We start from the raw sequence: 27,313 nt of genomic DNA, 5'->3' as shown, positions 1-27,313 counted from the left end.
GATCCTTCTCGCCGTCACTGTCCTTGGGATGCTTGGTTGGATCTTCAAGGAAGGCATCCACATGCGATGCCACCACCGAGGACATCATCGACAGTGCGAGTTGGGATTCATGATGGTTGCCAATTACATCCGTGTTGGAGACAAGTTGGATTCCTAGTCCTGGATGATGCCGAACAATTGTAGAAGCAACAACTGCAAAAGGACTGATTCCTCGTGAGCGCTTCTGATGGGTGGTGGTATCAGCAGCCAGAAAACAGAGAGAGCTAACGTTCCATTTATCTGCAGTATCTAGTGGAGATATGATGAGCGATATGTAGAACGTTCATTATAGATTTGGGTTTAGGGCATCAAAATAGTTTTGCACCGAGTTGGGTGAGAGAGCCAAGCAAAGTTCTCAACTGGGAGGATAGATCCTCACAATCACTGAAAAGGTTTCAGAACTTCGTGTTGAATTGGATGCCACCAAACTTGCTGAAGCTGAACACCTTCTATTGATTGCTAGGATGAAGGGAAAAGCAAAACCAGGCATTTATTCCCTCGAGCTACATTTCTGCAGAAACAAGGTGGCGGTAGCTCATTGTGTGGAAGACACGGATTGACTGCTCTAAGCTGTAGTGCAGAATCAGCAGATGCAAACTAATGATTTCTGTGCATCGATCCTCTTAATCTAAATTAAATCTTCTAATCTAAATCAAATCACTTGGATTAGTCAAACCATGTGAATTTATCATTTATGCTGCTTCTAGGGCTTCTGAGATGTTGTGCTATTCCGAGTTTTGGAGATGACAAATCCAAGGAAGATGAACCATCAGAATTTGGTAAAGAGGATGAAAATGATGAAGGTAAGACAAAGGGAAAACAAATTGGAGGACATGAAGGATGGCTGCTTGCGACTGGTCAAAAACTATCAGCAAATGGCCAGAAACAAATTGAAGTGCTTATCGCATGCATGTCTTCGTAAACGACAGGAAGAAAAGAGAACAAAAGCAGGATGAGAATTTGTCATGGCATCAAATTCTTCAGTTTTGACTTTACTTTCATGTATCTCTTAATCATAAGAGCATCTTGCTGCAATGAAGCAAGGAACTTTTGCTGCATATTAACCTAATCAGATAGAATCCAGTGACATGACTGAAATCATCTTCATGATCTCTCTTCCCTACTGTCATCAATGACCCCACATGTGTACTTTTGATCCAAATTTGAATGATCTATGGAAACAGGGCTCAGAAGAGTACCTCCCTATATATATTAGGCTATGGCAAGATGATGACAGCTCCTACAAATCAAAGCACTCGTTGTCAGTTGAATGAATAAGAATATTAAGACCGGTGATAAACGCGAAAGCAAGAACTTTAAAAAGGGAATTTGGAATCAAAATAAAAGTGCTTTCGATCATGCTGGCTTCTAAAAGAGACATTAGATTCTTCAGAGAAGAGCATAAGCTTTCCTACTTGCTGATTTCTACTGGTGAATGCAGAATTCTCCACTTTAAACCTACCTAGAAACTTTCGAGAACAAGAATGGCAGTTTCCCACAAAATGCTTATTTCTAGAACCATGGTATTTCCACCAGGAACATGAACCCCACAAGCAAGATATGTGCAGGTTCCTTGTTGCCAGAGTCCCAGACTTGGGTGTTCAACCTCTTTATGCTTTCATTTTCTTTTCTAACTATTCCAATCGATTGCGAGCTAGTTGCAGCATCAGTGAAGGATTCTGATGACATGAACATTACCTTGATTTAGATGCAATCCCCGTCCTGGGGAGCAGATGACCTTAAGTTGGGTCTCATTGCTTGTGCCAGAAGCTTGTAGGGAGAAGCTGTGCCATTAGCAGGTGCATGGAAGAGGCTTATATTGCTGATATAATTGTAAAGTAGAAGAGCATCAAGAGATTAAATCATGGAATAGAAGATCATTAAAAAATGTAAATGTCCATGGACTAAATGAATTTACTGTATAAGAATAATTGTAATTAGGTTAGTCTTATAAGAATTTGAAGACTATTTGCCCCTGTTTTTTTATCTCACCAACTATATCTGGATCTGCTGAGTCCTGACTAGAGTAATGAAAGAAGTTTCATCCATATTTCATGATGATTCTTAAAAGAAAGAAAGAAAGAAAGAAGAAAAAGAGAAGCCATTGCAAACAAGACATGGGGGTAGAACAGGGCCATTCCACGAATTGTATCGTGGAGGCCCATTGAGGTGGGTCAAATTTCAGCCCTGAAATCCCAAGCCCAATACTTGTAAATTATGGAAGACCTGTAAATTTTATTGCCTCTTAACCACTGCTGTTCTTATGTTCTTTGCATTATTGGACCTCAAGAACTTGTTCATATTGTGACATGCAGTACCATACTAACATAGCTTAGGCAGCTGATATATCTGCTTGAATGTTAAATCAGTTGCATCACTTGAACCATCATTCTGACCATCAAAATTATATTTCAGAAGTCCAAAGAATCTATGTTGTGGTTCCTTCCTAATTAAATTTCAGAAAAATCTTAGGATGGTTATCATGGCATTGAGAAACATTCAAATTGAATTAGTATTTCCCTCATCTTTACTAATCTCTCACAATATGATGATGGCAACAATTCTCATATTATGAAATGTCCATGTCCATTTTGGCCATAATTTGTAGTTTAACTAAAACCACAAAAGTGTTCTCCACATGATTTATTAGAAAGAATAATGATTCATAGCAGCAGAGTATCCAACATCAAAATGGAGCATGTAACTTTAGATAGGAATATACTTGTATGTTGACTAAAGACCACCTACCGTAGAAAGAAGAGCAAACAAGTGATAGAGGTCAACCATCTTATCTTTCAGGATGTTTATGAGTTGCTTCCACTAAATTTTGTGCCACCTACATGATGTTAAGTGCCATCCACAGGACCAAGCCAATAGGTAGTAGCTTCTCGATTGCTTTTACATTTAGATACTTTATCTTCTGTATCCATCCACAAAGAAACTCACCAGCATTCTCAAGTGCTTCTTGTCATAAACAGCTGCTTTGGTCTTGCTTTTCTGTTGGATCTTTCATGAGGTCTTACATAACAAAAAAAATGCTTCTGCAAAGGCTAATGCTCTTTTTTATCCAAGCACCAACATTCCAAGTCAAAGTCAACTAATGAACAACACATTGCCTCTTATCATGGATCTATGTGTCACTACTTCAATGGGGATAATTGCCTTGGGTTGGTTGACTTTTCATGGATTGGATGTTTGATACTAGAAAGTAGTTGCATCATCAATCATTCCCACATAGGCTGGACTGTAAAAGATTATTGTGAAAGAACTTGCAATCAAGTGGCAGAGCATAAGGGAGGCTCAGGTCTTCCACCCACTTACCGTAAGAAATGATTCTTGGTTATATTCTGCTAACCTGTAAGACTACATGAGCCAACTTTATCAAGTGACTTCCTTCCATAAGCTTCCAGAGGAATTCAGGTATGTTGATGTGAGATCATAATTGGATTTTAAGATTATGATCTAGGTGGGGGACTACCCCCTCAATTATCCTTTAAAAAAAAAAAAGGAGGCTAAGAAGTGTGAGCCAGAAAAGATTGTCTCTGAAGCCATGAACATCCAAATGCTTGAGGGAGAAAGATAAAGCAAAGACAGATGGAATGTTTTTGGTATGTGTGGCTTGGAATGGGAACCTAGTCATAACTCCCATGCAATCATGAATGCAGTATGGGGGTGTCATGGGTTCAGACTTGTTTCAGATAACAATGGTGTCCTTATCACAGTTCAAGCAGATGTATATATCCAGATTCTTCATTCTCTGTTGACACATAGTCCACTTCCTATCAACTAGCAAAAGAGATACAGATAAGGATTGAACATGAAAGTAAACCTCAGAGACTTCTGGTCGAAGGAACTGATATAGTAGGAAAATGAGAAGAGTAGTTGAGAGTTGAAACCTCCATTTGTTGATGAAGTTAGTGGAGGAAGGAACCAAACTCCTGCCATGGAGTCTATTTGATCAAAACCTCCCACCTGCATCGATGAAAGATTGAGTGAACTTGATCTCATTCATGAAAACAATCATTCAATTCTTCTCTAACTCTTCACAAGAAACATTAAAACAATCTATTCAGTATTACCCTGGCCAAAGGGATCTATTTAGCTTGATTCAGATTACAGTTCAGATAGAGCATGGCCTGCACACATACAGAAGATGAGTGGCATACTGGCACAAGCAGCAGTGGATGGATCAGGTCTCGAGACAGTTGTGTGTCATAATGATGGCTTTTCCTTCTGTGAATCTAGAGGATACAATACAACAATAATAAGTCAGTCATAATGTTGCGTGAACTATTTGGGATCGACTACATAAATCTTTCATCATAATTGAGCCGTATAAAGAGTTAAAAGATCATCAGCTACAATAAACAATATGATTTATATGTTTAACATTCATGAAGCTAATGCTATATGCATATCATTTTAGCAGCAGCAATATTGCAAGATAGGATACAGATTTGTTTCTTTTTTGCATTAAATCTCCCAATAATTTGCAAATATTTGGATCTGATAACTCACAAAATGCACATCCATACACACAAAATTAGTAATTAGAAAGCTACACATGAGATTTGGGAAGAACCCAACCTACAACCTGGTAGAGCATAGAAAAAAAAATCAGCAAAACTAGGAAATTGAACTACATACAAAGATTCAATTGCTAGTGCTGGAAGGACACAAATGATACAGCAATTGCCAGCAAATGTCCAATACGCCATTTGCAGCAACCAAGCCAACCCCCCAAACCAGAAACTACACCAAATCTATCATAAGATTGCATACTGTTAGACTACTAATATGAGGAGAGAATGGAATCCCAATTGATCTCCCATGATGGATACTTGTGCAGCACGAAGCTCTCTGATTCATCCCATGGTGCCTCAGAGAAGTCCAAGTACTGGATCGCGGATGCAGCCGATGACCCTGAGGACGACTCATCCTCCTCCAACGACAGTGAGCTCTCGGACTTTATATCCTCCAACCCCGAGTCACCGAGTTCATCGTTCGTGCCGGCTTGGTACCTGATCACCGAGCTGGGTGAAGTACTCCCCTGTTTCCGCGAAATCTTCAGGGTTTCACAGATGGCCTGGAGCTTGGCGTCCACGGAGGAATGCAGGGGCAGTCCCACGTGAGCCCCATCGGGCCGCAGCTCCGGGAAGTTGAGCCTCGCGGCATCGCCACGGAGCTTGAACGCGGCCCTGTCGTAGGCCAAGGCGGCCTCTTCGGCGGTGTCGAAGGTCCCGAGCCAGAGGCGGGTGCGGTTGCGGGGGAGGCGGATTTCCGCGACCCATTTGCCCCAATGGCGCTGCCGGACACCGCGGAAGAGCTTCGCAGGCTTCGGAAGCGACGGCAGCGCCCCAGCACGCTTCATCGACCGAGAGTGCGGAGCGAGGAGGTTCCCACTCCTGAGGCTCCGGCGCTCGGAGGAAGCGGCCATGAGCTGCTGCTGGTACTGGAACTGAGCTTGGACGTGCTGTGGAACCATTTGGACGCTCGATGATAAAGGCGAGGAGAGAAAAAAGATAGGATTTTGGTGAAACAGAGAGGAGAAAGGAGGAGAAGAGCAGAGAGAAGGAAAGCAGAGAGGCTCGGGGAAGGTCGAGCTTGAAGTGGAGGAGAAAGAGGAGGTGGGAGCACCATGAATACAAGGTTCCAGTGCTTCCCTCAAAGGATCAGTTGACAAGAAAGCTGACATGCTACTGTACACATCCATATCTGTGGCCATCGCACAGACAACGTGAAAAGGCGATCAAGAAAAGAGGTCTAGCGAAAAAGGTAGCCCCTCCTGATCAAACCGGGAAAGGAAAAGAAGAAAGAAGGACCAGAATCGATCCAAGGGTGTAGACGAGGATAACTGAAAGCAACGTGGGCAACGGGGAGCAAGAACTGGATCTTTGCTTTCTCGCTCCGAGAGAGAGAGAGAGAGACAGTACAGTCTGAAGCTTGCTGAAGAAAGAAGGAAATCGAAGATTGCCTTTTGCGCGCTCCGAAAGGATCGCTCGGCTCGCCCAATTGCGTGCGGAGGCTTTTCGATGAGATCGGGCTACACCAACAATGCACAACGGAGTTCCGTAGGAAGCCTTATATAAGCCGCTCTCCTCTCCTCCACACAAATCACAGAACGCCACGTGCCTTATATAAGCCTTATATATATATATATATATATATATATATATATATATATATATATATATAAAAGAAGAAACAACATCGTTTGATCTTCATCATTAATCTTCACATCAAGTTTCTTTAATTAATCCAATATTTCTTTGAATATGTCCGGATGCTCTATTCAATCTTCGTCTTCCTTCATCCTCAACTTATATAATCTTCGATTATATAAAAAAAATTTATCTTATCCTAAATAATCATAATGAAATCATTACTAATAATATTATTGTTAATATTATCAATGTTAGACAGACTTATACTCAGCACACTTTATCTCAACTTCCTCCTAATTTTTTTTTGCTCGTCTTTTATAATGTGTATGCTTAAAAATATCTTCCACCCCGTCACAAAGTGAATTTATTTTTTCCATAAATTATTTTCATAATAAAACCAATAAAAACAATCAATAATATCCTTTTTAAATCTCTAATCACCAATTTTTTTGAACTTTAATATCACTTTTTTGAGAAGGGTAAGGAGAATTCTAAAACCAAATGAAAACATCAAAAGATCAACGTCAACAAATTAAAAAAAATAATACAAAATTAACAGAATTCAATAAATCTCAAAATACATCCATTGAAAAAAAAAAAATCAAATTTATCAATTATAAGACCCTAAAATTATTTCCACTCAAGTACTAACTCCTCTTGTCCACCTCTCACCTAAACATAAAAAAAGCTCCCTCAACTATCTTTAGAAGCCCTAGAGATCACCCTTAAACATCCAAAGTATCTTACCTTCCTCTCTTACCACCAAAACCCTAAAGCTTAAAATATACCTATAAAAACAAACCATAATTTATTAAGAAACTTCAATTTAATTAAAACTCTATCGACTAATTTGAATTAAATTAAAATTTTAAAAAATATTTACCAATACCGAACATCATAAATTCTAATCTACAAACTAAGAGATGAACAGAAACGATGTATGTACAGAGAAGTATATGTGTTGCATGAAAAACCTTACAAATCTGATCTGCTCCCTATCTATATACAATGCACAAGTTACTTCCACAAACGTTGCCGTTCCCTCGGATCATAGAAACGCATTGAGGTAATGGTCATGCTTCCTTCTGCTGAACTCTAACAGACTCCCGTAGGTTTGATCTGCTACGCCAACAAAGAGCGCATCAGCATCAGGGCTGAACGACAACCCAGCAATCTCTCCAAATAGATCGATCTCCTGGGCCCTCCAATAATCTGCCTTTGCATCATACACATGAACGAAGTCTGCTGGCTCAGCCATTGCCATGAACCTTCCATCTGTTGAGAAAGTTATGCTCCGTATCGCCCCTATTTTTCCTTTGAGCACCGCCAGGGATTCTGAAGTGTTCCTCACATCCCACAGCCGACACGTCTTGTCTTGGCTCCCCGTGGCCAGGATGTGACCGTCTGGGTGCCAAGCAGATGCAAAGGAATAGTCGAGATGTCCCTTGAGGTTTTCTATCACCTGAAAATTTTAATTTGCCGCAACATATTCCAGCAAAAAATAGAATGGATGAGATTTCATGCAACATATGACAGAATTATCAAAGATGTGGATAGAAGACACCAGGCTTACTTTCCCAGACTGAGTATCGACCATCAGACAGTCTATGTCATCTCCGAGGACAGCAAGAAGCTTTCCATCCGGACTAATACCCGTGTTCTATAAGAAGGATCAAGAAAATAAGAAGCCAAATGAGTGCACAGTGTCATAGTAGAAAGGAATAACGATAAGAGATATGTGATTGTATACTCACATTAACGGACCAGGAGAAAGATAGGCGACTTAGTTGGACAAATGTCTCGGCATCAAACATCCTCACAAAGCAATCATTGCCACAAGTCACCACTTGAATAGACCCACTTAAGAAAAAACAGTCGGTGGAGATTCAAGTCAAATGGCATAGGTGAACATGTGTTCAATGCAATGGACTACCATCTCACCTTGAAGACCGATGGATGCCAACCGCATTGGTGATGTCGCCATCATCGTTTAATTTAGTAGAGAAAGTCACTCCAGGTTGATCCAAGGACTGGCCAAATCAAGAGCACGAAACTTATGAACCAAGTTGACATAACATGGAGATATCATTAGGAGATGTTAGTCTACTATAAAGAAAAAACCTTGCATATAAGCTCGCCTTGAAATCCACCAGCAACCAATAGATTGCCTTTTACAGACATTGTACTTATGTGTACTCTCGATAGCTGCTGAGGAGAAGATCCACAGTGCTTCTGTGGAATAGCCAAGTAATAAAATCCATCAGAAAGCACATAGCTAGCAGCAAATCATAGTAACTAGCAACAAATACTAACCTGGGTAGGTACAACTTTCCCTGCAACATTGAGCACCTCTTTGCCTCTTCTTAGCAGTGATGACCAATGCATAACAGAATAGTTCTGCACCATGTAGACATCGTGCTTTGATGTTGCCCATATTAAATTCCTCAGCTGCAAAAGCACCAATTTGTCAGAAAAGCCCATTGAAACAACATGATAACCAAAAGAGTAGTGTAAGAAACAAATAATTTGATTCCACAAGTAGTTTTAATGATTGTTGCTTACTTTCCATCATTTATTTATTATTGATGTTATTCAGGTTACATAAACGTCAACATAAAAGATAACATATTTGTCAGATCATCCTCTGCCAAACAACATCATAAACATCAAATCTAAGAAACAAAAAATTTGATACTAGAAGCAGTCCTATGGTTGCTACTCTTTTCCAACATCTATTAACTACAGTTGCATAATGTTCAGTAACATTATTCGATTTAAAACAAAGCATATATTTAATATTTTTAGTGGTGTTTAGATCTTACATCATTTCAAAGCTTTGTAACACAATAAGAAAATGACCAATTATCTTATTTTACATATATGACGTGGCACAATTGTTTTTTGTCGCAACAGTACCTAAAGAGTAAGTGGACACAAGGCAATCCAAGAAAAGGATGAGCAGGAACTCTTTAGGGAGCACATGGAAACCAACACATCAAAGGTCATGACTTGATAATAAGGAAACCCCTAAGGTTATCTGGCTTGGTAGTTCTAGGCACTCAAGTCAGCATTTCCACGGAGAGGCTTTCCCTTAGTAGGTAAAAGGAGACAGCTACAGATTATCAATATCCAAAAAAAAAACGAGTATTAGAAACCCAATCCACCAAGAAAGTACACATCAATTCTCTCAAGATGTATTGTGGCAACAACTATGAAAATTGTTTCTTGTGTAGATTAATGACAGAAATGTCAACATGCATCTCACGTCACAACTGGATAAACATCATCTTTGCTACCAAAAAGTTCAGACCTGCACAGGTGACGACGAAGAAATGATAACAGACGTGCACAGCTCGGATGCTCATTGTTTAATAGTAACATGACAAAATACTGATGGATTTTCCTTTTCAAATGATCTTTGGCCGTCAGTAAAAAAGCTGTTTTGCTAAGTGCAACTATGACAGAGTAAACATAATACCTAACATCTAATAACTAATTAGATCTTAAATAATTAAATTCATTTGACAAGTACTAAGTACATGGGCAACTATCTAGTTTTGTGCAGCCCACATAATCTATACAGGAAATATCATACAGCACTAATGAGGAGTATCACTACTACTAGGCCAGACGGGCACATTCAACTAATAAAAAAGTATGGTCATCATTATATCCTGTCTCAAAAATAATGAAAAGTGGAAGCAACTAAAATATGATTTTTTTTTTTCACAACAAAATTCTTCTTCAAGTAATTATGCACAAGAAGATCACACTCGGTCATCTAAATAAATGAAACCTAGTCTTTCTTTCAATCAAAAGACACATTATGCCTCCATGATCAGTAAGTTAATTACTAGCATGAGCACGCTAGGAAAAAGTTAAACTCCCAACTTACAGCAAATGATTACGACATGACTCTTCAAAAGCACCATGAGATATAATAGATAACCATAATTGTGAAGTCAATCAAAACATAAACAAGACAACTGATCAACAGACAGCTAATGATGCTACATATAAAAAGGATAAGATATGGTTACTGAATACATATCAGATAACACAAACATCTAAAAGTATCTACAAACAAAATAGCAAGAGAAGATAAGGTATGGAAATCAACTATCTCATGACGATTAGCAAAATGCTGCAGGTATATTTTAGCTTGACTCCATTTCCCATACACACCAACAAACACTGGACGCATGATTTGTCAAACACGGAACGTCCCATCATACCATATGAAAATTTGCCCCCCTATAGCGACAGCTGCTCAGAAATCACATCCATCCTGCTTTTTTATAGCCTGACAAAACATGTGATATGGCAGCCCACTCCTAAGTAACAGAGTGTTAATTGCAACATATAACCAACATTAAGATGATAACACTACCAACATTCCAAATAGTGCAATACATAAAAGCTAAAGTTGCCATGTGAAAACCTAGTGACCAGCACTTTTTTTTGCATGTATATAAGCACCTAAGCTAAGAACATAATCCACCATAAGCTTTGGCACTTAATAAATATGTCAAGAAATTTTTTTTTAAGAGAAGTAAACTTAAATAATAACATTAAGCTGAAAAGATTTCTTATGCAGAACAAAGGATTCTAGTGGAACGGTAGAGACGGGTCTGACAGGCAAGCAACCAGCCAGGTTGTATTGACACTTATCAATACAAAAGAATCAACAAACTGAAAGGTTGACTCTAAAAATGCAATGTAAAAGATTTCTATAAGCAGTGACATCAAAATCATAACATCCTATTTTCAAATTCTCATAGTTGCTAAAGAGCATAATATATGTCCGAAACAATTAGACCCTTGACAATATACCAACAGACTCTGTAATGGATAAGCAACATAATCTATGAATAGTGCTAGGAAGATTTTTGTTATTCATCATTCATACACAAGATTATAAGCTTAAAAGAATGTGAACCTGGATTAGTATTTGCACAGTAAGAAATACAAAACGTTAAAAGGCCTTATGAAATTCACGGTTCACAAAGCTAACATATATAGAAGTCCCTGGACAAACAGAAGAATAAAAAGATATCTTACCTTTCCTACATATATAAAGATGCCTGCTCCAATGGAGGTGCTTCATTAAGGTCAAAGAGCTACTTAGACGAACTAATTTCCATATACCTATTAATAATTATGCAGTGAAAACCTGCAAAACTATAAGGCTCAACAATAATATGTATATAAACACCCCAAGCAAGGTTGGCAAAAAAAATATTTTGCAGATCCAGAAGTACCAATCTTAATAAACATAAATCCTAATCGTAATGAAGTCATCATCCTAATGATGATCAAGTCATAATGATACCTCCATTGGCGTACCATTAAAAACAATCGACATGAATACTTGTGACTGAACATCATAAATTCTTCAGTAATTTATAATGTTAGTTTCATAAAACTAATTCTAAATAATCAGCAAAATAAATCACTTCAATTGTGCTTCTAATGGATGATGGGACAATGAAGAAAACGGGACACTTGCGAAACTTTGTGTTGCAGTTATTTCAGTGAGATGATAAGTGAATTGTCAATGCTTCTTAATCTTTAAGCTTGCAATATGTGTTACTTTACAAAAAAATAAACAGAAACATAACAAAATCCTCAAAAAAATACCTGAAAATGCACAATTGTGGACTTGACAAGCCTTGTATTATAGTGAAAATCATAGAAAGTGTTTTCGTGATCCACGTTCTTGCATTCCTGAATGTAGCCAAAATTATGAGCAAAAAAATCATCAAATAAATACTACATGAGACTATGACAGGCTCCATCCAAAAAACAACATTGTTACGAATAATATTTTTAGGTAGCATTATGTAGTATGCCATGAGTTTTTACAATTGACCACTTCAAGACATCGATTAACCAAAAGCAGCACCCAACACTCCTCAACAAACACAATTACCCCCAAAATGCAAGGAGGACCTGGAGAGGATACGAGTTTGGTAAGTTGGAGCATCCCTCATCAAAATTACTACTTCTATTTTCATATAATGAGATGCTACTAGTACCACCACACTTACCTAAATCATAAAGAAACCAGGGCAGATAGACTAGTCACAAATGCTGCATTCATCTACATGCAGATAAGCTGAGCCAACTAACCATGCTCAATCATGCACAGTCAACATAAGAGTCTTGCATAATCTAATTAATATATTCGATATTACGTTGATAATCAAGCAATAGTTCTGCAACCAAGTTGTACCAATTAAATGTCCAATTAAAATATCAAAACACCTAAACAAACCACATGAAAGACGTGCAACAAAGACAGTCTCACTCTTTTTCCTCCAGCAAAATAGGTGGTCACATGCCTAAGATTCAGTGACAGTGGAAAAGCTAGAGGACCCCAAACTATTTCATCAATCGAATCACACGAATGTGATATATTCACACCTATATTTTGACAGAGTGGTACTGAAATGTTTTGATTAAGAAAAAACAAAAAACATGAATCATACAAAGTGCTACACTCAAGTGTGCAAGACATAATAAAATTAATCACATAGAAGTTACTGCAAATCAAACAACCCCATGACTCGGGGGTGGGGGGTTTGGGGGGGGGGGGGGGCGCACAGGGACAGAAACCAAAAGGCAGCCTAAAGGAATGTTTCATCTACCAAGCAATAAAACTGGGGTAAATTCCACCAAAAGCACAATCACTATACAAGTTCATGAAATACTAGTATATATCTCAATTTTTAAGCTCACCTTTTCTAAACCATCACGTGGTCTTGATACGTTTTCATAGTTCATGTACATCTTCAGCCTCGTCGCGCGGTACTCATCCCTTGAAAATATCAATCTTTCCCATGGAATTCCCTGCATATCTTTCCCATTTCTATACTCCGAGGCTGAAGTATCATTTTTTTGCGTCGCCTGAAGGATCAGCATCAAGCAGTAACAACAAAGAAGAAAAAGTTATACGTCCCTCTCTGACAACAGAGACCTGGGATTGTCATACCAGATCGTCGACATTCTCGAGCTCGGAGTCATTGCCGTGTGCCTGTTGGTCATCCAACTCGAATTCATCGTCGAAGTAATCGAAATCACCCGTTTCAAAGTAATCCTCAACAATGTCGTCCAGATCGTTGTTGAAGTACTCGGCCATGACGCTACCGAATCAAAAATAAAATAATTACCACACAAATTAACGGAGAATGTAAACCCTAAACCGCTATTGTTGAAATCATTGCTAAAAATAGATTTATATAAAAATCAACTAACTGACCAAACAAACTAAGGAAGTTAACATAGATTTTAAAATCAATTAATAAAAATTCCAATAAACGAGTAGAAAAATAAAAGTGTACGTCATCGGCATCTTGTCAACAAAAGAAAAAACGAAGCTTTAGAACATCAAAATTCTTTAGGAAATTTCTCAGAGAAACACAATCAACTTTAACTATAAGCAATTAAAGAGCATGTAAATCTTATTTAGGTTTAAAAAAAAAACCCTACAAGAACGAAAAAAATACTTACCGATCGCATGGAGATACTATTAAAAAACGACGGGCAAAAAGAACACAACAAACAGAATATTTCTTCATAAGAACTATAATAAAACCCAGCGATCATATAAACGCTAACCCATTCGATGAATGAAGACCACGAAAACCCAGCGGAAGTATCGAGTCGAACGTTGTGTGGACAGCGATTTTGCGCGCATAAAACAATTTCAATCCTCTAAGAACAAGCCTAAAAAATAAGAAATGCTCGGAATCCATCCGTACCATGGCAAGAAAAAGAAAAGATCGAATCAACAACAGTGAAATTACCTCCCAGGACGACAAGAATCGAACTTGGCGTAGCGGAAAGAAGCGAAATCGAACCTTCGAAGTAGAAAAGCGGAGTTGCGCGGATTCTTGCACCACGAATCTTCCAAAATGTAAGAGAAGGGAACCGAGCGCAGCAAACGAAGCGTCGAAGACTCGAAAGCGAGGAAGAAAACGGAGAGAGGTGCGACGGGCGAAAACCGTCTTATCACACAAATCAAAGCCGGTCGTGGGCCCGCGCGAACGTCGGGGAAGGGTCTCGACGCCGTGGGCCCCCACCGTCGGCTCCGTCTTTTGCCGGTGACGACACCACGAAAACTTCGCCTTAAATTTGGGGCCCGCCTGGATACGGTCACCGCTTGCTATAAAACGCGATAAAGTTGAATCCAAATATGACGAAATATAATTGGCGTAATTTTATATTTTTATATCGAAATAATTAAATATAAAGCTCTTTTTACTTAAATTTCTTCCCTCGCTCTTGTCTTTCTTATCATCCAAATGGATTGATCGACAACAACGAGAAGAACTTCCTCCTCAATTAAGTATCACTGCCGTGTGAGTGACAACCCAAAGACGGTGCGGTCATCAGATGATTGACACCGGGGGGTGACCTAGCTCGGATAGGATCCCGCCAGCTGTCGGCACCTTTTCGGAGACTCGTGGACCCGCGGTTCGGTACGTCGGGGCCGTCACCCACCCTTTTGGACTTCTCTTTCCTAACTCTCATGGCTTTCGTGGGGCCCGCAAGGCGGTACGCGTGGCTCGTACCGAGTGCGCTGGTGGACACCCCGCGCAAGGTAAGCGCGACGCGTGTGCGTGCGGTCGCCGTGACGGATAACGTGGTATTCGCCGTATCTGTGGGCCGCCCGCGGGACCCGATCGGTCCGAGTAAGCCGGAACGGTCGAGTCAGTTGGCCGAACGAGATAAATCCATATTTTTATTATTTTTAAGTTATTTCTTAAATGCACGTGCAACGCAGGTGACCGAAGAGTAGCAAATGGAAGGATTATAGTAAGCTTTTGTGATAAGTGACATGCAAGCAAGATCTTATCGAGAAGCGTTTGGATTGGTCAGTGATCCAACAACCTTATCGATAGAGATGATAGATAAATTAGATATTTTCCTATAATTTAACTAGAGACTTTAGATACGAAGTAATCCACACGCACAAAAAAAAAACGAAATCTAATCGAAAATTTTCATGCATAAATGGTGATTCAAGTCAAAACGTTAAAGCTTCTTAGTAGTTTGAGTATCTGCTGCTCAGAACGGAGGCTGACATCAAATGTTGACATTACAAACTGGGGGTGAGTTCATGACTTTACTGCAGTTACTTACTCGAAGTCCATCCTACTCTCCATAACCTATAGAGAATTATGTTCTTTGCTAATTATGTTCTTTGATTCATTTAGGGCAAGTATACGAGCTTTCAACGAAAGAATGTTGCAGTAGCATATGTCAGTAGGCTTCCAAATTTGCACCATCAAGCATTGTCCTAACTAGTAAAACATAAGACTTCAAACGACACAACAAAACAAGAAGATACAAGATATGAGGGTCTCGTAGTGAGAAGACGAGACATCGAAACAACTAGCTAGAGAGCATCGACTGTAAGGTTATTCGGGATGCCGACAATGCAGAGCATCACCTGCACCTAGGATTGGTCTATCTATACTACACTATGGATCGAAATACTTTTTATGGAAATGCAGCTTGCTTACAACAACGATCAAGAGATCAAAAGCGCAAGGTAGGATCGAGCTGCTTGCAGAGACTGCGATAGGTGAGATAGACGAGCCGGTTCTTGGCGCCGGTGCGATGGTTCGCGCTGTACTTGCAGAAGTACTTGAGTTGCTTGTGCGTGCAGTAGCCCAGCGTCTGCCCTAGCAGCATGAACAACCAGTTGATCTCGCGCTTCTTCTCGGACAAGATCGGCCGCACGCAGTTGCGCTGCCCGCAGGCCTCGCAGTCCGGGAACGTCGGGCGCATCCACTTGGACGGCGCTCGGTCGTGCATGTGGTGCTGGTTGGCGCCGAAGAAGCCCGCGACTGCGGCGAACTTGTCCACCAAATCGTACCTGATCACCCGGCGCGCCTCGCACCGCTTGCACTGCGACTCGCCGTGGATCTCCGTGATGCCACGGGAGACCAAGTGGCGGAGGGTGTGGATGGTGGCGCGGCGGTCGGTGGCCCAGGCGAAGGGAGGGTTTATGACATTGCCCTTCTCGGGTCTCTTCGGTCCCGGGCTAGGGTTCCGCCGGGCGGGCTTCACCGGAGAGTAAGCAGGAATGAAATCCGGCTCATGTTGCGGAGCAGGCGCAAGACAAGAGGACCAACTTGGCCCGCGACAGGTGGAGGAACACTCGGCGGGTGCAACAGTAAGCACACAGATGGGATCATATGCACCATCGAGGCTCTTTAGCTTTAGCTTTCCATCTCCTCCCGTTTCCTCCATGGATGGCAGAGATCCGCAAGAGGACGGCATGGGGAGTGAGGTGGATGAGGAAGGAAGCAGACAAAGAGGACGAGAGATCGACATTGTTGGGACAGACAATAGGAGGAGAGATACGTAGGGGGATAAAAGATGGTGGGAACGGAGAAAGAAACGGGTCGGTATCTCGGAAGATCAAAATTGTCTGTTCCAAAGATTACGAGGGATCTGATTAGGATTCTGTTCCAAACGAAAACCAATATATCTTAAGATCAACAGATATTATTCTTCAAGATGGCTCTATCGTCATCTTCAAATATATATGACTTATATGTTCGAAGTGGATCTAAGTTAATTTGACTTCATCCTTCTAAAAAATACAGCTTGTCTTATCAAGAAAATGTCCTCCTTTGTAAATCATATGATTGGAAAGAGAGCATATTAGACCGAACAGGAGATCCATAAATGGGAGGAAATAAACTGGGGAATTCTTTATGCCCTCCATCTTCGGTTAGACTCAGTTAGACAGACCATATTTTATTCATGGCTTAACAAAGATTTGTTGACTGGTTAGATTTGTGTACATAAACCAAGATATGGAAGAATATACATTTATGTGTGTGTGTGTGTGTGTGTTCTCCAAGTAACACATGAAATCTTTGCACAATATTAATTGATTTTATGGAAACCTATTAAAATAAAATAAAAAAAATAAATTCTTTTATGGTTAATTTATAAATTATGTGTAATAAAAAATGACTTAAAATATTATTTTGAAGTTACAAATTGTGAGACTATGAGCTGCAAATCTTATGCTTTCAAAATATGATTGCTCGTTGCTCATCTCTTCGACTAATTATTTGAATTGTGAAGTTGCAACTTGACTGACTCTTTCGAGCATATTGTTTGAGTGCCTCGTGACTTACTAGATTATCTAGATTGTTATATCCATTCCAAACCCAGATAAAAAGAGTAGCCAAATCCACCAAAAATTTCAATCAAGCATACACAACCATCCAATGCCTGAAAGAGACGCTGCTGAACCTTCCAAGAGCAGGAATCCAACTATTTGCATGCACAAGTAGTAATGGGTTCACTGTTTCTTGCAGACACTTGTTTTCTATCAAGACCACGAACTAGAAAGTAATTTTCTGAGACAGATGTAACAGTAGCAAATGCAACAACAAAACCTAAGACCTACTAACTTAAAGAAACACTAGTAGAACACAGAATCCGGCATAGATTCTAGAGAAATATAGCCCTTGTGAGCTTTAACTCCACAGCAGGTTGTAGAGCCATCTGTTCCTCTCATCTCTGCAACTCAAGGTCACACTGCAAGTACAGTTGCACTGCACACACACAAGTAGGGGATTAAGACCTGTTGAAGACAGGAATTATGTGCAACAGTTGGAAGAGCATTAACTTGTTGGGATCCTTCGATGTTGTGTACTGCAGCTGCTGCTACTGTTGTTTACCAGAGGCCTGCCTTCTGCCAGGGATACACTTCCCTTTCACACCTCCTCTATCCACCTCTCTCTTGCCTTCTCCAATCCCAAGCTTTGAGCTCCTATTTCCGTCAATATCAACACCAACAATAAATCACAGGAATATATAGAATAATTAAGATGATGCTTTCTAGATCATGATGGTCTTGCTGTCAGAAGTTGACATTACGCGACACTGTGGGCCTCATAAATGCCTCCAGAATGTCAGCTTGCATGACTTTATAGAGTCAATGGGTAGACTTTATGGAGGACTCGTGCATCCACAGGAATGGAAGGAAAAGTAGGCCAAAAGCTGACATGTTCCGAACGAGATAGGGTTGGTGGGAGTGTCACCTTTCTTCGTTGTAGGAGGAAGACTTCTTGAGAGAGGGCTCAGGTGGTGCTCTGCTCCCTTCGACTATGCTCCCGCTGAAGTACTCCTTGTCCTCTATGAGGGGGTGACAGAACCGAGGGTTCTCCTGGACGCAACGAACCACCTCGTCCTCCTCAGCCGCCCGGCTCGCGAGTCGACTCACCAGCCCGCGGTGGAGCCCGGTGTTCCTCTGCCCGCCACCTGCGGCGGTGGCTGTCTTGATGGTCCCGCCGCTGGTGCGGCTGCTTCCCTTCAGTGCCGCGGACCCGCAGGCGATGAGTTGGAGCAGGACCGAGTTCCGAGTCAGACCCGGTTCCGGCGCCGGGTCGGCATCCTCGAACCTCTGGGAGGCGCCGCTGCCGGGGGCGTGGGCGGGGGGTTTGTCGGAGGAGGTGGAGGAGGGCGGGGAGGAGTCGTCCAGGGGCAGCTCCATGGGGCCATGGTGGTGGTGGCGGTGGGACCGAACCGTGGTCAGGTTGTCGGTTCGCTCGATCTCCTCCGTCGAAACGCCGCAGGAACGCCGAGAGTGACGTGCGCCATCCACGTTGCGCTTACCGCATCTCACATCCTCTGCACCCTCTTCATCCTCTCCCAGTTCTCCTTCCTCCCCTTCGTCTTCCTCTAATTCCAAGTGGAGTTTACGGGGGGCAGGAAGCGCTTTCAGCCGCCTGCTGCGAGCAGCAACGTGTTGGAAACGCTCTGAAACGCAAATTTCAAGATGAATACAGCCAAATAAACCAGCAATCGACCGGAAACATCCGATAACATGATAAAGGAGGGTAGGAAGAAACCATATGCGCCCGGGATGATCTCGGAGCCTTTCAGCACGTACTCGACGCCGTCTGCCGGGAAGATAACGTCGTTCTCGGCCAAGTCATTCCACACGTACCCATTTTTATAGCTCCTTTTTCGTGATTCACAAATGAACAAGCGGATTGACAAATGGCAGGAAGAGAAGGCTCAGCAACAAACGGGAGTCGATCGAGATTACCTCTTACAAGACCAGGAGAAGAGTGCAGGCATGCCTCTGCCTCTGAGAAGAGTCAGCCTCTCTATCACATCTACAAGTCACAGAGAAATTAAGAACACGATGTCAAGTCAGGGGGAAAGATGGGGTGACGAGGGCGGGGGGTGGGGCGAGGGAGAAGGCGACCTCTGAGGCGGAGCTGTTGGTTTGGGAGGTAAGGGAGCTCGATGAAGTGAGGGTGCTCCAACTGGCCATTCCAGCTGAGGTAGTATATTATCTGAACTTTCCTCAGAGGCCTCAAGGACCTCTGCTGCTGCTGCTTGTGTTGCAGCTGTGAGCAGCCCAGTCTGGCTCGATCCGGGCTGGTCTCCCTGCTGCTTAGCCTCCTCCCTCTTCCACCCCTTACCTCCATCTTCCCAACACAGCAAGAACAACAGCAACACAACACAACTGCGACTAGAGCTCGGTTGTGTGAGTTACCTCTTTGAACAGGGTAAAGGTATAGTCAGATATTTACTGTAGGAAGGAAGAGAGCGAGGACAAGGTGAAGAGGGCGAGTGACCGAGCGATATGAAGGGAAGGATTGGCGAGAGAGAAAGAGAGAGAAGGGGTGGGAGAGGACGGAGAAGGAATCCTGTGACGTACCAGTAGCCCATCCGGTGTTCCTGTGGCTTTATACCAAACAGTGTGCCTGGCAACACAGGCCCGGGTGCGTACACCGTACCTTCCGTGTGACCGTGTCTTGCCTTTCCACACGTTGCATCATACGGGCCATGGACCGGATTTCCCTTCCTCACATGTAATAGCACGACTCTTAACGCATCGTAAGCCGCAGTGATCCAAGACAATTGAGAAGTCATGATAAGTCAATAAGAGGGTTGACTTATGCCGCAAGCTCAGGTCTTAATCCGCCATTGATGAGGGCTCTCAGTAAGAGATAGAGGTGGGGCTCAGGCAATGCACTCATCAGGTACGTTCTCTTTTTTCTTTCTCCGTCTTGCCTTTTTCCGCTTGTCTTCGATGAATCGTCATATTCAATTCAATCCCTCTCCCTCCCCCCCTCCCCCTCCTCTTCTCTCGCTCTCTCTCTCTCTCTCTCTCTCTCTCTCTCTCTCTCTCTCTCTCTCTCTCGCGATCTACTACAATTTCTTCGTCTCTCCCCATGGCCATGCAGTTCTTTCACCGTAGACCAGCCTCTTTGACCAACGGTGATCTGCCTGTTGAAGGGTACTGTTTCAATTCAATCATCGTTCATCTGCGTGCCATCATTTGGTTTTCGTCAACTCTCATTCGGAAACGAAGATTTCTACCCATCTTGAAGGGTACTTACTCTCTACATCGTCAATTCTTGTAGAATGGAACTCATCGACCTCGGAAGGAAACATCAATTTCGATCAATAAATTAAACGAGATCTCATTCGATCATTGCTAGACATGACCACGCACCAGTCGAGTTGTATGCGAGGGATGGGCGTGAATCTGCAAAAAGCTGGAGAGAGAGAGAGAGAAGAGAGAGAGGAGGCAGGCACGGGGGGAAGCACGAGGTGGCGACAGTGGTGGCCGAGCTTCTGAAGCGTCTGAAAGCCCTGCAGTGGCCTCAATGGCTGCTGCTTTGGATCCAGCGCTGCTTGTCCCACCCCAACTCTGCGTCCGCTGACGTGACCACTCCCCACGAGCACACACCCCCACCTCTTCTTCGACACAAACCACTGTTCCTCACTAAATGCTGCCGAGCCCCACTCCGACGCATTCATTTTCCTTTTTTTTTGTTTGGTTTAAAGATATTTGAGATTTTTCCTTTTCTTTTCTTCGCAAATGCAAATGAACTTTTGAAATCTCACTCGTGAATGAATGCAAAAGAATATTATTTTTCTTATATTTATGAACCCATACCCTTTTTCAATTTTCCAAGGTGAGGAGTAAATGAAGGCGGGACGCGAGTCAACTATTCGGTGGTCAACGGAGTTTGTTCTGTCAATTCTCCATCCAATGGACAGGTGATGTGACGTGACACGATCTGTCTCGAAAAGTCAAAGTCTACATTGTAAGTCCATCGTAAATTGGCCATTGAGATTAAATCAGATGATTCTTTTAAGCCAGCTTAAGAAGACGAAGGAAAAGGAAGAACACACATGTCAACAGCAAAAGCCAAACACATCTTACCGATCACTCCAATCACTCGACCAGCTAAATCTTTTATTGAGCATAAAAGTTGTACAACTCAGAATCAACATAAAGAGCAAGATAATGAAGGATACACGAGGCACTAAAATTCCAGTCCGTGGGACACGCAGAGCAACCAGAGACTCACTGCCATGCTTCCGATCAGGAACCCCAAGGATGGAAGCTGTAGTGCTGCATTGGACTTGCCCGGGGATGATGGAGATGGGGCTCCAGTAGGCACAGAAGAAGAAGAAGAAGACGAAGAAGGTGATCCAAGTGAGGGAGTTGGAGCTGCACGCAAGATGAGAAGAATTCATTAAGCTGTGGATACTAAGAACAAGTAACCAAATTATCTGTTTAAACCAGTATATATAATGACATCAGTTTTGTTTGCCATCATAACAGGAAAATTTTCTATAATGTTTTCCATGAGACACATTTTGAGCTGTATATATAATGACATCAAGACATCATACTTGGGAGACACTAAGTAGATTTAGTTGTAATATAGTTCATGGATAACATGGCTAGCTCTACATAGCTAACCTTTTTTTTTTTAATGCTTTTTTATGTTGTTCTTTGTCTCTCTAGAAATCACATTTAGCTATATATCTTATGATGATAAATTCTTGACACCAGCAATGATACCTCCCAAACCCCTACAGAGAGGGTATATAATATGTGCATCTCTCTCTCTCTCTCTCTCTCTATAATGTTTGGACTTTGGAGTACTAAATGCATTCTCTCACTTGTTTACTCTAAAATAAGGGAAGATACAGCAGGACAGCGAGTCTTCCCTGAGGGCACTGAACATTATTGCATGCCTGTAGCCATCAAAACATAATGGAGGCTTGTCCACATGATTCTGAGAGGTCAATACATTTGTCTTCTCTATCAGGGCAGGGGCAGCCAAATTAGTTACTACATGGAAGTAATGGTTCTTTTAATTCTAAAAAAATCATGAATATGAAAAGCAGCATAATAATTATATAAGAAAGGAACATAGTCCTAAAAATGTTGGCTGTGTTGGTTTTGAATTTCTGCATTCAGAGTCAAAATCTATGAACAAGAACATTAACAGCATGATCTAAATTGCTAGATGGTGTTGATTAGTATGTTTAGGTTAAAACAAAGAAAAAGAAACATGATGAACTTTGACATGATTTGCAGAAATGGAGGAAAAAATTACCAGGAGCTGCAGCAGGAACACCAGCAATGGAAACTGCAAAACAAAAAGCCAGAAAAGGTTCAGTCAAATGTCTGCAACCTGAAAATTAAACCTTCAACAACAAGGTCTCAGAGAGAGAGAGAGAGAGCAGACTGTTGCATTTGCTGAAGGGAGGGGTGGAGAGCTTGCAGGCAGATGGAAGGGTGAGGGCCTTGGTGAGGTTGACACCAAGGCTTGGTCCTTGCTTGAGAACTTCACAGAGGCAGATGACATCTTCCTTGACCACCTTCTTGAGGCCAGAGCAGCACTGCCCTTCCGGCTTGGCCACTGTGCTCCCATTCTCCACAAAGGAGAGGCAGTCAGCAAGGTCAAGCAGAGCAGAGGAGCAGTCCGGGGAGGGTGCTGGTGCAGCAACAGGAGCTCCATCACCATGCATAATGGCTGTGGTCAACCACAGGAGGAGGAGGAAGAGAACCCAAACGCCAGTCCTATCTCCAGCCATAGCTGTTAAGACTCTGGTTTGTAGCAACAGCAAGGGCTTGAGATGGTATGGAGGCAGGAGAAAATGGTGTGGGAAAATGGAGAAGCGGCAGATCAGGAGATGGGTGGAATGATTGAAGGAGATGGTGGGGGCACTTCAGTTTGAGACACAGCTTGCAGAGATTGTTGTTATTATACTTGGGAAGAATAGAATCTGGGAATGAGATAACCCAATGAATGGATGACAGTGTCAGCACATGTGGCCTGTGATGATTGATGTTCATGTACAGAGATGAGGGAACTTGGAACAAGACAGATGGATCAACTTCATACTTCAATTATTGAAAATATAGTAGGAATCATCTATTGCAATCTGATAATAATTATAAAATAAAACAAAATTATATATAGTAGGATTCATCAGTTGTAATTTTTAAAATAATAAAAAATAAATATATTTATGAGTTGATCATCCTTCTTTCTCTCCTTTTCTTCTTAATGACAAACTCCGATCGATATATCCGAAAAAATTATTTTAAGATCATATTAGATAAAATATTTTTCATAAATCAAAAAAGAGGTGCTTATGATTTATTATTTTATTGAGCATAAATTATTGATAAAATACTTAATACTAGATTAATAATATTATACTCATCAATGTAAATCCTTATTCATTTCGGTTAGAGTGTTATAACATGTGGCTATCCAAAATGAGCAATTTTCATCTTTATATCTTTGTATTTAAATTTATTATATGTGTGGTCTTACACAATCCAAAAACTAAATACTATACATTAAGCATTTTTATAATTATATGTTTTAATGATGTTTTTATTGTCCCAAACGAATCAACTAAAATCAAGAGAAGTCATATGTGTGAAGAATATTAATATTCAAATATAGTAAAATTTGTAAGGACAAATGTGTTAGTGCCTTAAAAATGTCTCATAAATGTATGAGCTAAGCAGGGGGGGTGGGGGGGGGGTGGGTTGAAAGGGTGGTCTCACCCTCTTGCGTTGAAAAAACTTATTAAAACGGAATATTTTTTTCAATCTTTATGTATCAAAATGGGTTTCTCATCAAAATACCAACTTGATATCCAAATGAAAATATCAACCAACACAACATAAACAATAGAACAAATAATCAATCACACAATGAGATCAAATCATTTTAACGTGAAAAATCCAATACGACAAAAACCATCAATAACATCAAGATTATAGATCTTAGCTCAGGATATTTTCATCGTATAGATGAATCTCATCGTAATAAAATTTTAGGTCTCGCAAAATAGATATAGCAGAAAAGTACTTTAGATAAAAAAAATTGTAGATCAACACTGTTAGGATCGTAGAGTTTACTGCAATAATTCTTCACATAAAATTTGGATTAAAACTGATAACGTTTGACCACCGATCGTTAAGCAGAAAACTCGTAAACCTTGCTTTCTCTCTCTCTCTCTCTGCACCGCCGCTCGCTGCACGTTGCACCAAACGCTTTATTTTGTTTGCTGCCCTCAATTAGTAATTTGGGCTCAATAAGCCCAATTGTCCAAGCCATTGGGCCCAACACATTGCACCGTACATATCACACCAAGCCAAATGCTAACAAAGCAAGTTGTCATTATCTGATGATACTGGCAATCACAAGGGGATGAGAAGGCCTTCCAGGACTTTGCATTCTTGAGCAAGCAACTCATACAACCCTCTCAAATGCTAATAATAATATATGCAGCTCAATGGAGAGAGAAGCCAAACAACAAAAAAAAGCAAAACATGGAGATTTGTCTACCCTAAACCTAACACTTTCATACGATGAGAAAGATAAAGAAAGAAGAGAAGCTCAGGATCATGTTGTCCTCAGCTACCAGGCCAATGCAAACCCCTGAGGGTGTTGTCCTCATGATATGAATAGTGATAAGGTGAACAGTGATATGATTTGTAGCATTATCATTCGATTACCAAAGTCTCCTTTCAATATATCTTGTCACAGCATACAACCACTGCAGTAAATTGTTTTGTTATCTCATTTAAAATGTGAGAACGTTGGAAAACAAGATTTTTACTTACAAGTGGAGATCTTGTGAGGTCAGAGAAAAACAACAACAATAACACCATCATCATCGTCATCATCAAATGCCCTACTCAAACATGCTGAAGAGCACAAGAATTGCTTGCCAGTTTCATGCACATATATACACCTCCTCTTCAACTTTAAAGCTGAATCCTTGTGATCCATGGAGGTTGGCTAAAGATGAGATCACTGACCCACAACATCAAAATCATAGAGTGTAAACTTGCATAGATGGGAAAGTGTTGATACTTGTGATTCCTCCACCAACAAGGAAATCCACAAAGACAGGGCTTCTATTTTTGTTTGCTAGCCTTCTGATAAGCTTAGAAATGCAGTAGCAACAAAGATACATCAAACATGCAGCTCAGATCACATAAATCAACTCGACAACACAAACTATCACAACCAAATATAGAGTGTTCATCCATTGCCATATCCAAACTATCTCAATCTCACTGTTTCTAAATTCATTTTGATGGATTGGATAAAAATAAAAATGTAAAAGACCCGACATAATATTTATAATATTAAAATAATGGAATATCTATTGTTTTATATGAATTTATTCGAAACTCAATTAAACATTATACATAATTAAAAAACATGATTCTATTATTTTATCAAAAAGAAAGAAACATATTTTATCGAACAGACAGTGGATGGATGGAGCAAAATTATTTCCCACTGATAATATAATACAATCGTGCAAAAACAAGGCATAGGGATAGGGAGCTTCTCAATTTAAGTCTATGAGATGGGCAGGTGGAGCAAAATTCGACAACACATGACGCAATTAATGTCCAACCTCTGCCATTATAATGAAAGTTGAGGTGTGGCGAAGACTACACTGACAGTCAAATTGGTGTTGGTTGCAAACATCTCAAGTACAATTTATATGCGTATGTGTTGAATGTTGGTTAAAGTTCTAGTTAATATATCATGCCAAATTTTTATTTTTTATTATTAATATCGAATTTGATCGTTGAGCTGACTTAATCTATTCATGATGACTCACATCCTGAATGTCATATGTAAAAACTAGTATGGAGATTATCAAGGATGAGATTACTCTAATTTTTAAATCATTTTAATATTTAATTTAAGTATCAAAAATAAAATTTGAGATCACAATAATGTATGAGAGAAGGAGGAATATTTATAAAATAAATTTTTTTTTTTTTTAAAAATATACTTTTTCTTAAGCACTTTATTTCTTGATCACATCATTTTTATTTGTATTTTTAACCATAATAAACTTGTGGTAACCATAATTTAATGTGCTTAACCAACTGACTGATAATATTAGAGAATTTGGTGGAGGTGAGAAAAAGACCTCAGAGACAATCTTATCCATAGGTTTGAGACTACAACCTAAATTATCAGACCAGATTCCATTTGTCTAGGTTATAGTCCACATCAATGTGAGAATGTTTTCGGCCACGCAGTAACATTAATCATCCAACTACACCATTAATGCCTGTTGACATCCTGCTTCATATGAGTAGTTTTGTGTCATAAACAGGGCAATTAGTTGGCTCCACCAAATTTATAGATGAATGCGTATTTTATTTGATGTCTTTCTTAATTTGTATGTCGTGAATATACTTTGTATTTTTATATTATTATTATTATTATTATTATTATTATTATTAGTAAATGATGAAAAGTGGATGGCTCTGGAAGACCTATATATATATATATATATATATATATATATATATAATCCATTAATACCCAGTAATTTCTTAAGAGAAAACCTAGTCAATTCTCTAAAACGATGGCTCGGGTTCGGCTGTCCACCAACAAACGGCTATCAAACGCGTCGGCGAACTAGTCATCTGCCGGTTGTCCATATCATTGGAGCCCACCTGTCTCAACCAATGGAATAAGTCAGAATTCCGAAGCGTGTCGCAACCGCGCGCGCGAGGACCGGACCTGGGCCCGCCGCAATTACCTTGGAGCCACGTGTCCCACCTACCCAAACCAATTCCAATAAATAGAGATCCGAAGTTCGATTTGACACCCACTTGTTTCGAGCGGAACGGACCCGATCGGTCGATCGACCGAAACACGAATCCTAAAGCGCCACTTAATGTTCACCTAACCATTAGATACGTTTTGATCGGGGTCGCGTTCACGACGAACCATTCGCGGTCC

General features: G+C 40.7%; 4 protein-coding genes and 1 pseudogene across 14 annotated transcripts; all 5 read right to left on the bottom strand.

Annotated features, from left to right (window-relative positions):
- Positions 1-4,549: 4,549 nt before the first annotated feature.
- LOC135650411 (ethylene-responsive transcription factor RAP2-4-like) lies at positions 4,550-6,078 on the bottom strand. The gene has a single exon (XM_065169717.1). The coding sequence runs from the start codon at positions 5,762-5,764 to the stop codon at positions 4,832-4,834; it is 933 nt and encodes a 310-aa protein (XP_065025789.1). The 5' UTR covers positions 5,765-6,078; the 3' UTR covers positions 4,550-4,831.
- A 1,020-nt stretch (positions 6,079-7,098) lies between these two features.
- LOC103968638 (uncharacterized WD repeat-containing protein C2A9.03) lies at positions 7,099-14,196 on the bottom strand. 11 transcript variants are annotated; one of them, XM_009381916.3, is made up of 10 exons: positions 14,066-14,196; positions 13,198-13,348; positions 12,945-13,112; positions 11,844-11,930; positions 8,517-8,651; positions 8,325-8,435; positions 8,145-8,233; positions 7,958-8,063; positions 7,777-7,863; positions 7,099-7,665 (listed from the first exon to the last, which is right to left on the bottom strand). In XM_009381916.3, the coding sequence occupies exons 2-10, from the start codon at positions 13,342-13,344 to the stop codon at positions 7,252-7,254; spliced, it is 1,344 nt and encodes a 447-aa protein (XP_009380191.2). In that variant the 5' UTR covers positions 13,345-13,348; positions 14,066-14,196; the 3' UTR covers positions 7,099-7,251. The 11 variants fall into 11 exon arrangements, with proteins under 11 accessions (XP_009380191.2, XP_009380192.2, XP_065028053.1 ...); XM_009381917.3 differs by having other exon boundaries at positions 14,012-14,179; XM_065171981.1 differs by lacking the exon at positions 14,066-14,196 and adding an exon at positions 13,824-13,975.
- Positions 14,197-15,749: 1,553 nt separating this feature from the next.
- On the bottom strand, positions 15,750-16,496 carry LOC135651450 (uncharacterized). Its single transcript, XM_065171522.1, has one exon. It carries the CDS (start codon positions 16,494-16,496, stop codon positions 15,750-15,752), a length of 747 nt encoding a protein of 248 aa, XP_065027594.1.
- Positions 16,497-17,813: 1,317 nt separating this feature from the next.
- On the bottom strand, positions 17,814-19,818 carry LOC103969809 (protein SOSEKI 2-like; annotated as a pseudogene).
- A 1,614-nt stretch (positions 19,819-21,432) lies between these two features.
- LOC103968637 (non-specific lipid transfer protein GPI-anchored 11) lies at positions 21,433-23,248 on the bottom strand. The gene is made up of 3 exons (XM_009381915.3): positions 22,751-23,248; positions 22,619-22,651; positions 21,433-21,720 (listed from the first exon to the last, which is right to left on the bottom strand). Exons 1-3 carry the CDS (start codon positions 23,097-23,099, stop codon positions 21,533-21,535), a joined length of 570 nt encoding a protein of 189 aa, XP_009380190.1. The 5' UTR covers positions 23,100-23,248; the 3' UTR covers positions 21,433-21,532.
- Between the last annotated feature and the right edge of the window lie 4,065 nt (positions 23,249-27,313).

Source organism: Musa acuminata, chromosome BXJ3-10 (genome assembly GCF_036884655.1).
Source record: "Musa acuminata AAA Group cultivar baxijiao chromosome BXJ3-10, Cavendish_Baxijiao_AAA, whole genome shotgun sequence".
NCBI classification, from domain to species: domain Eukaryota; kingdom Viridiplantae; phylum Streptophyta; class Magnoliopsida; order Zingiberales; family Musaceae; genus Musa; species Musa acuminata.
This window is presented reverse-complemented; position numbering and strand designations above follow the sequence as displayed.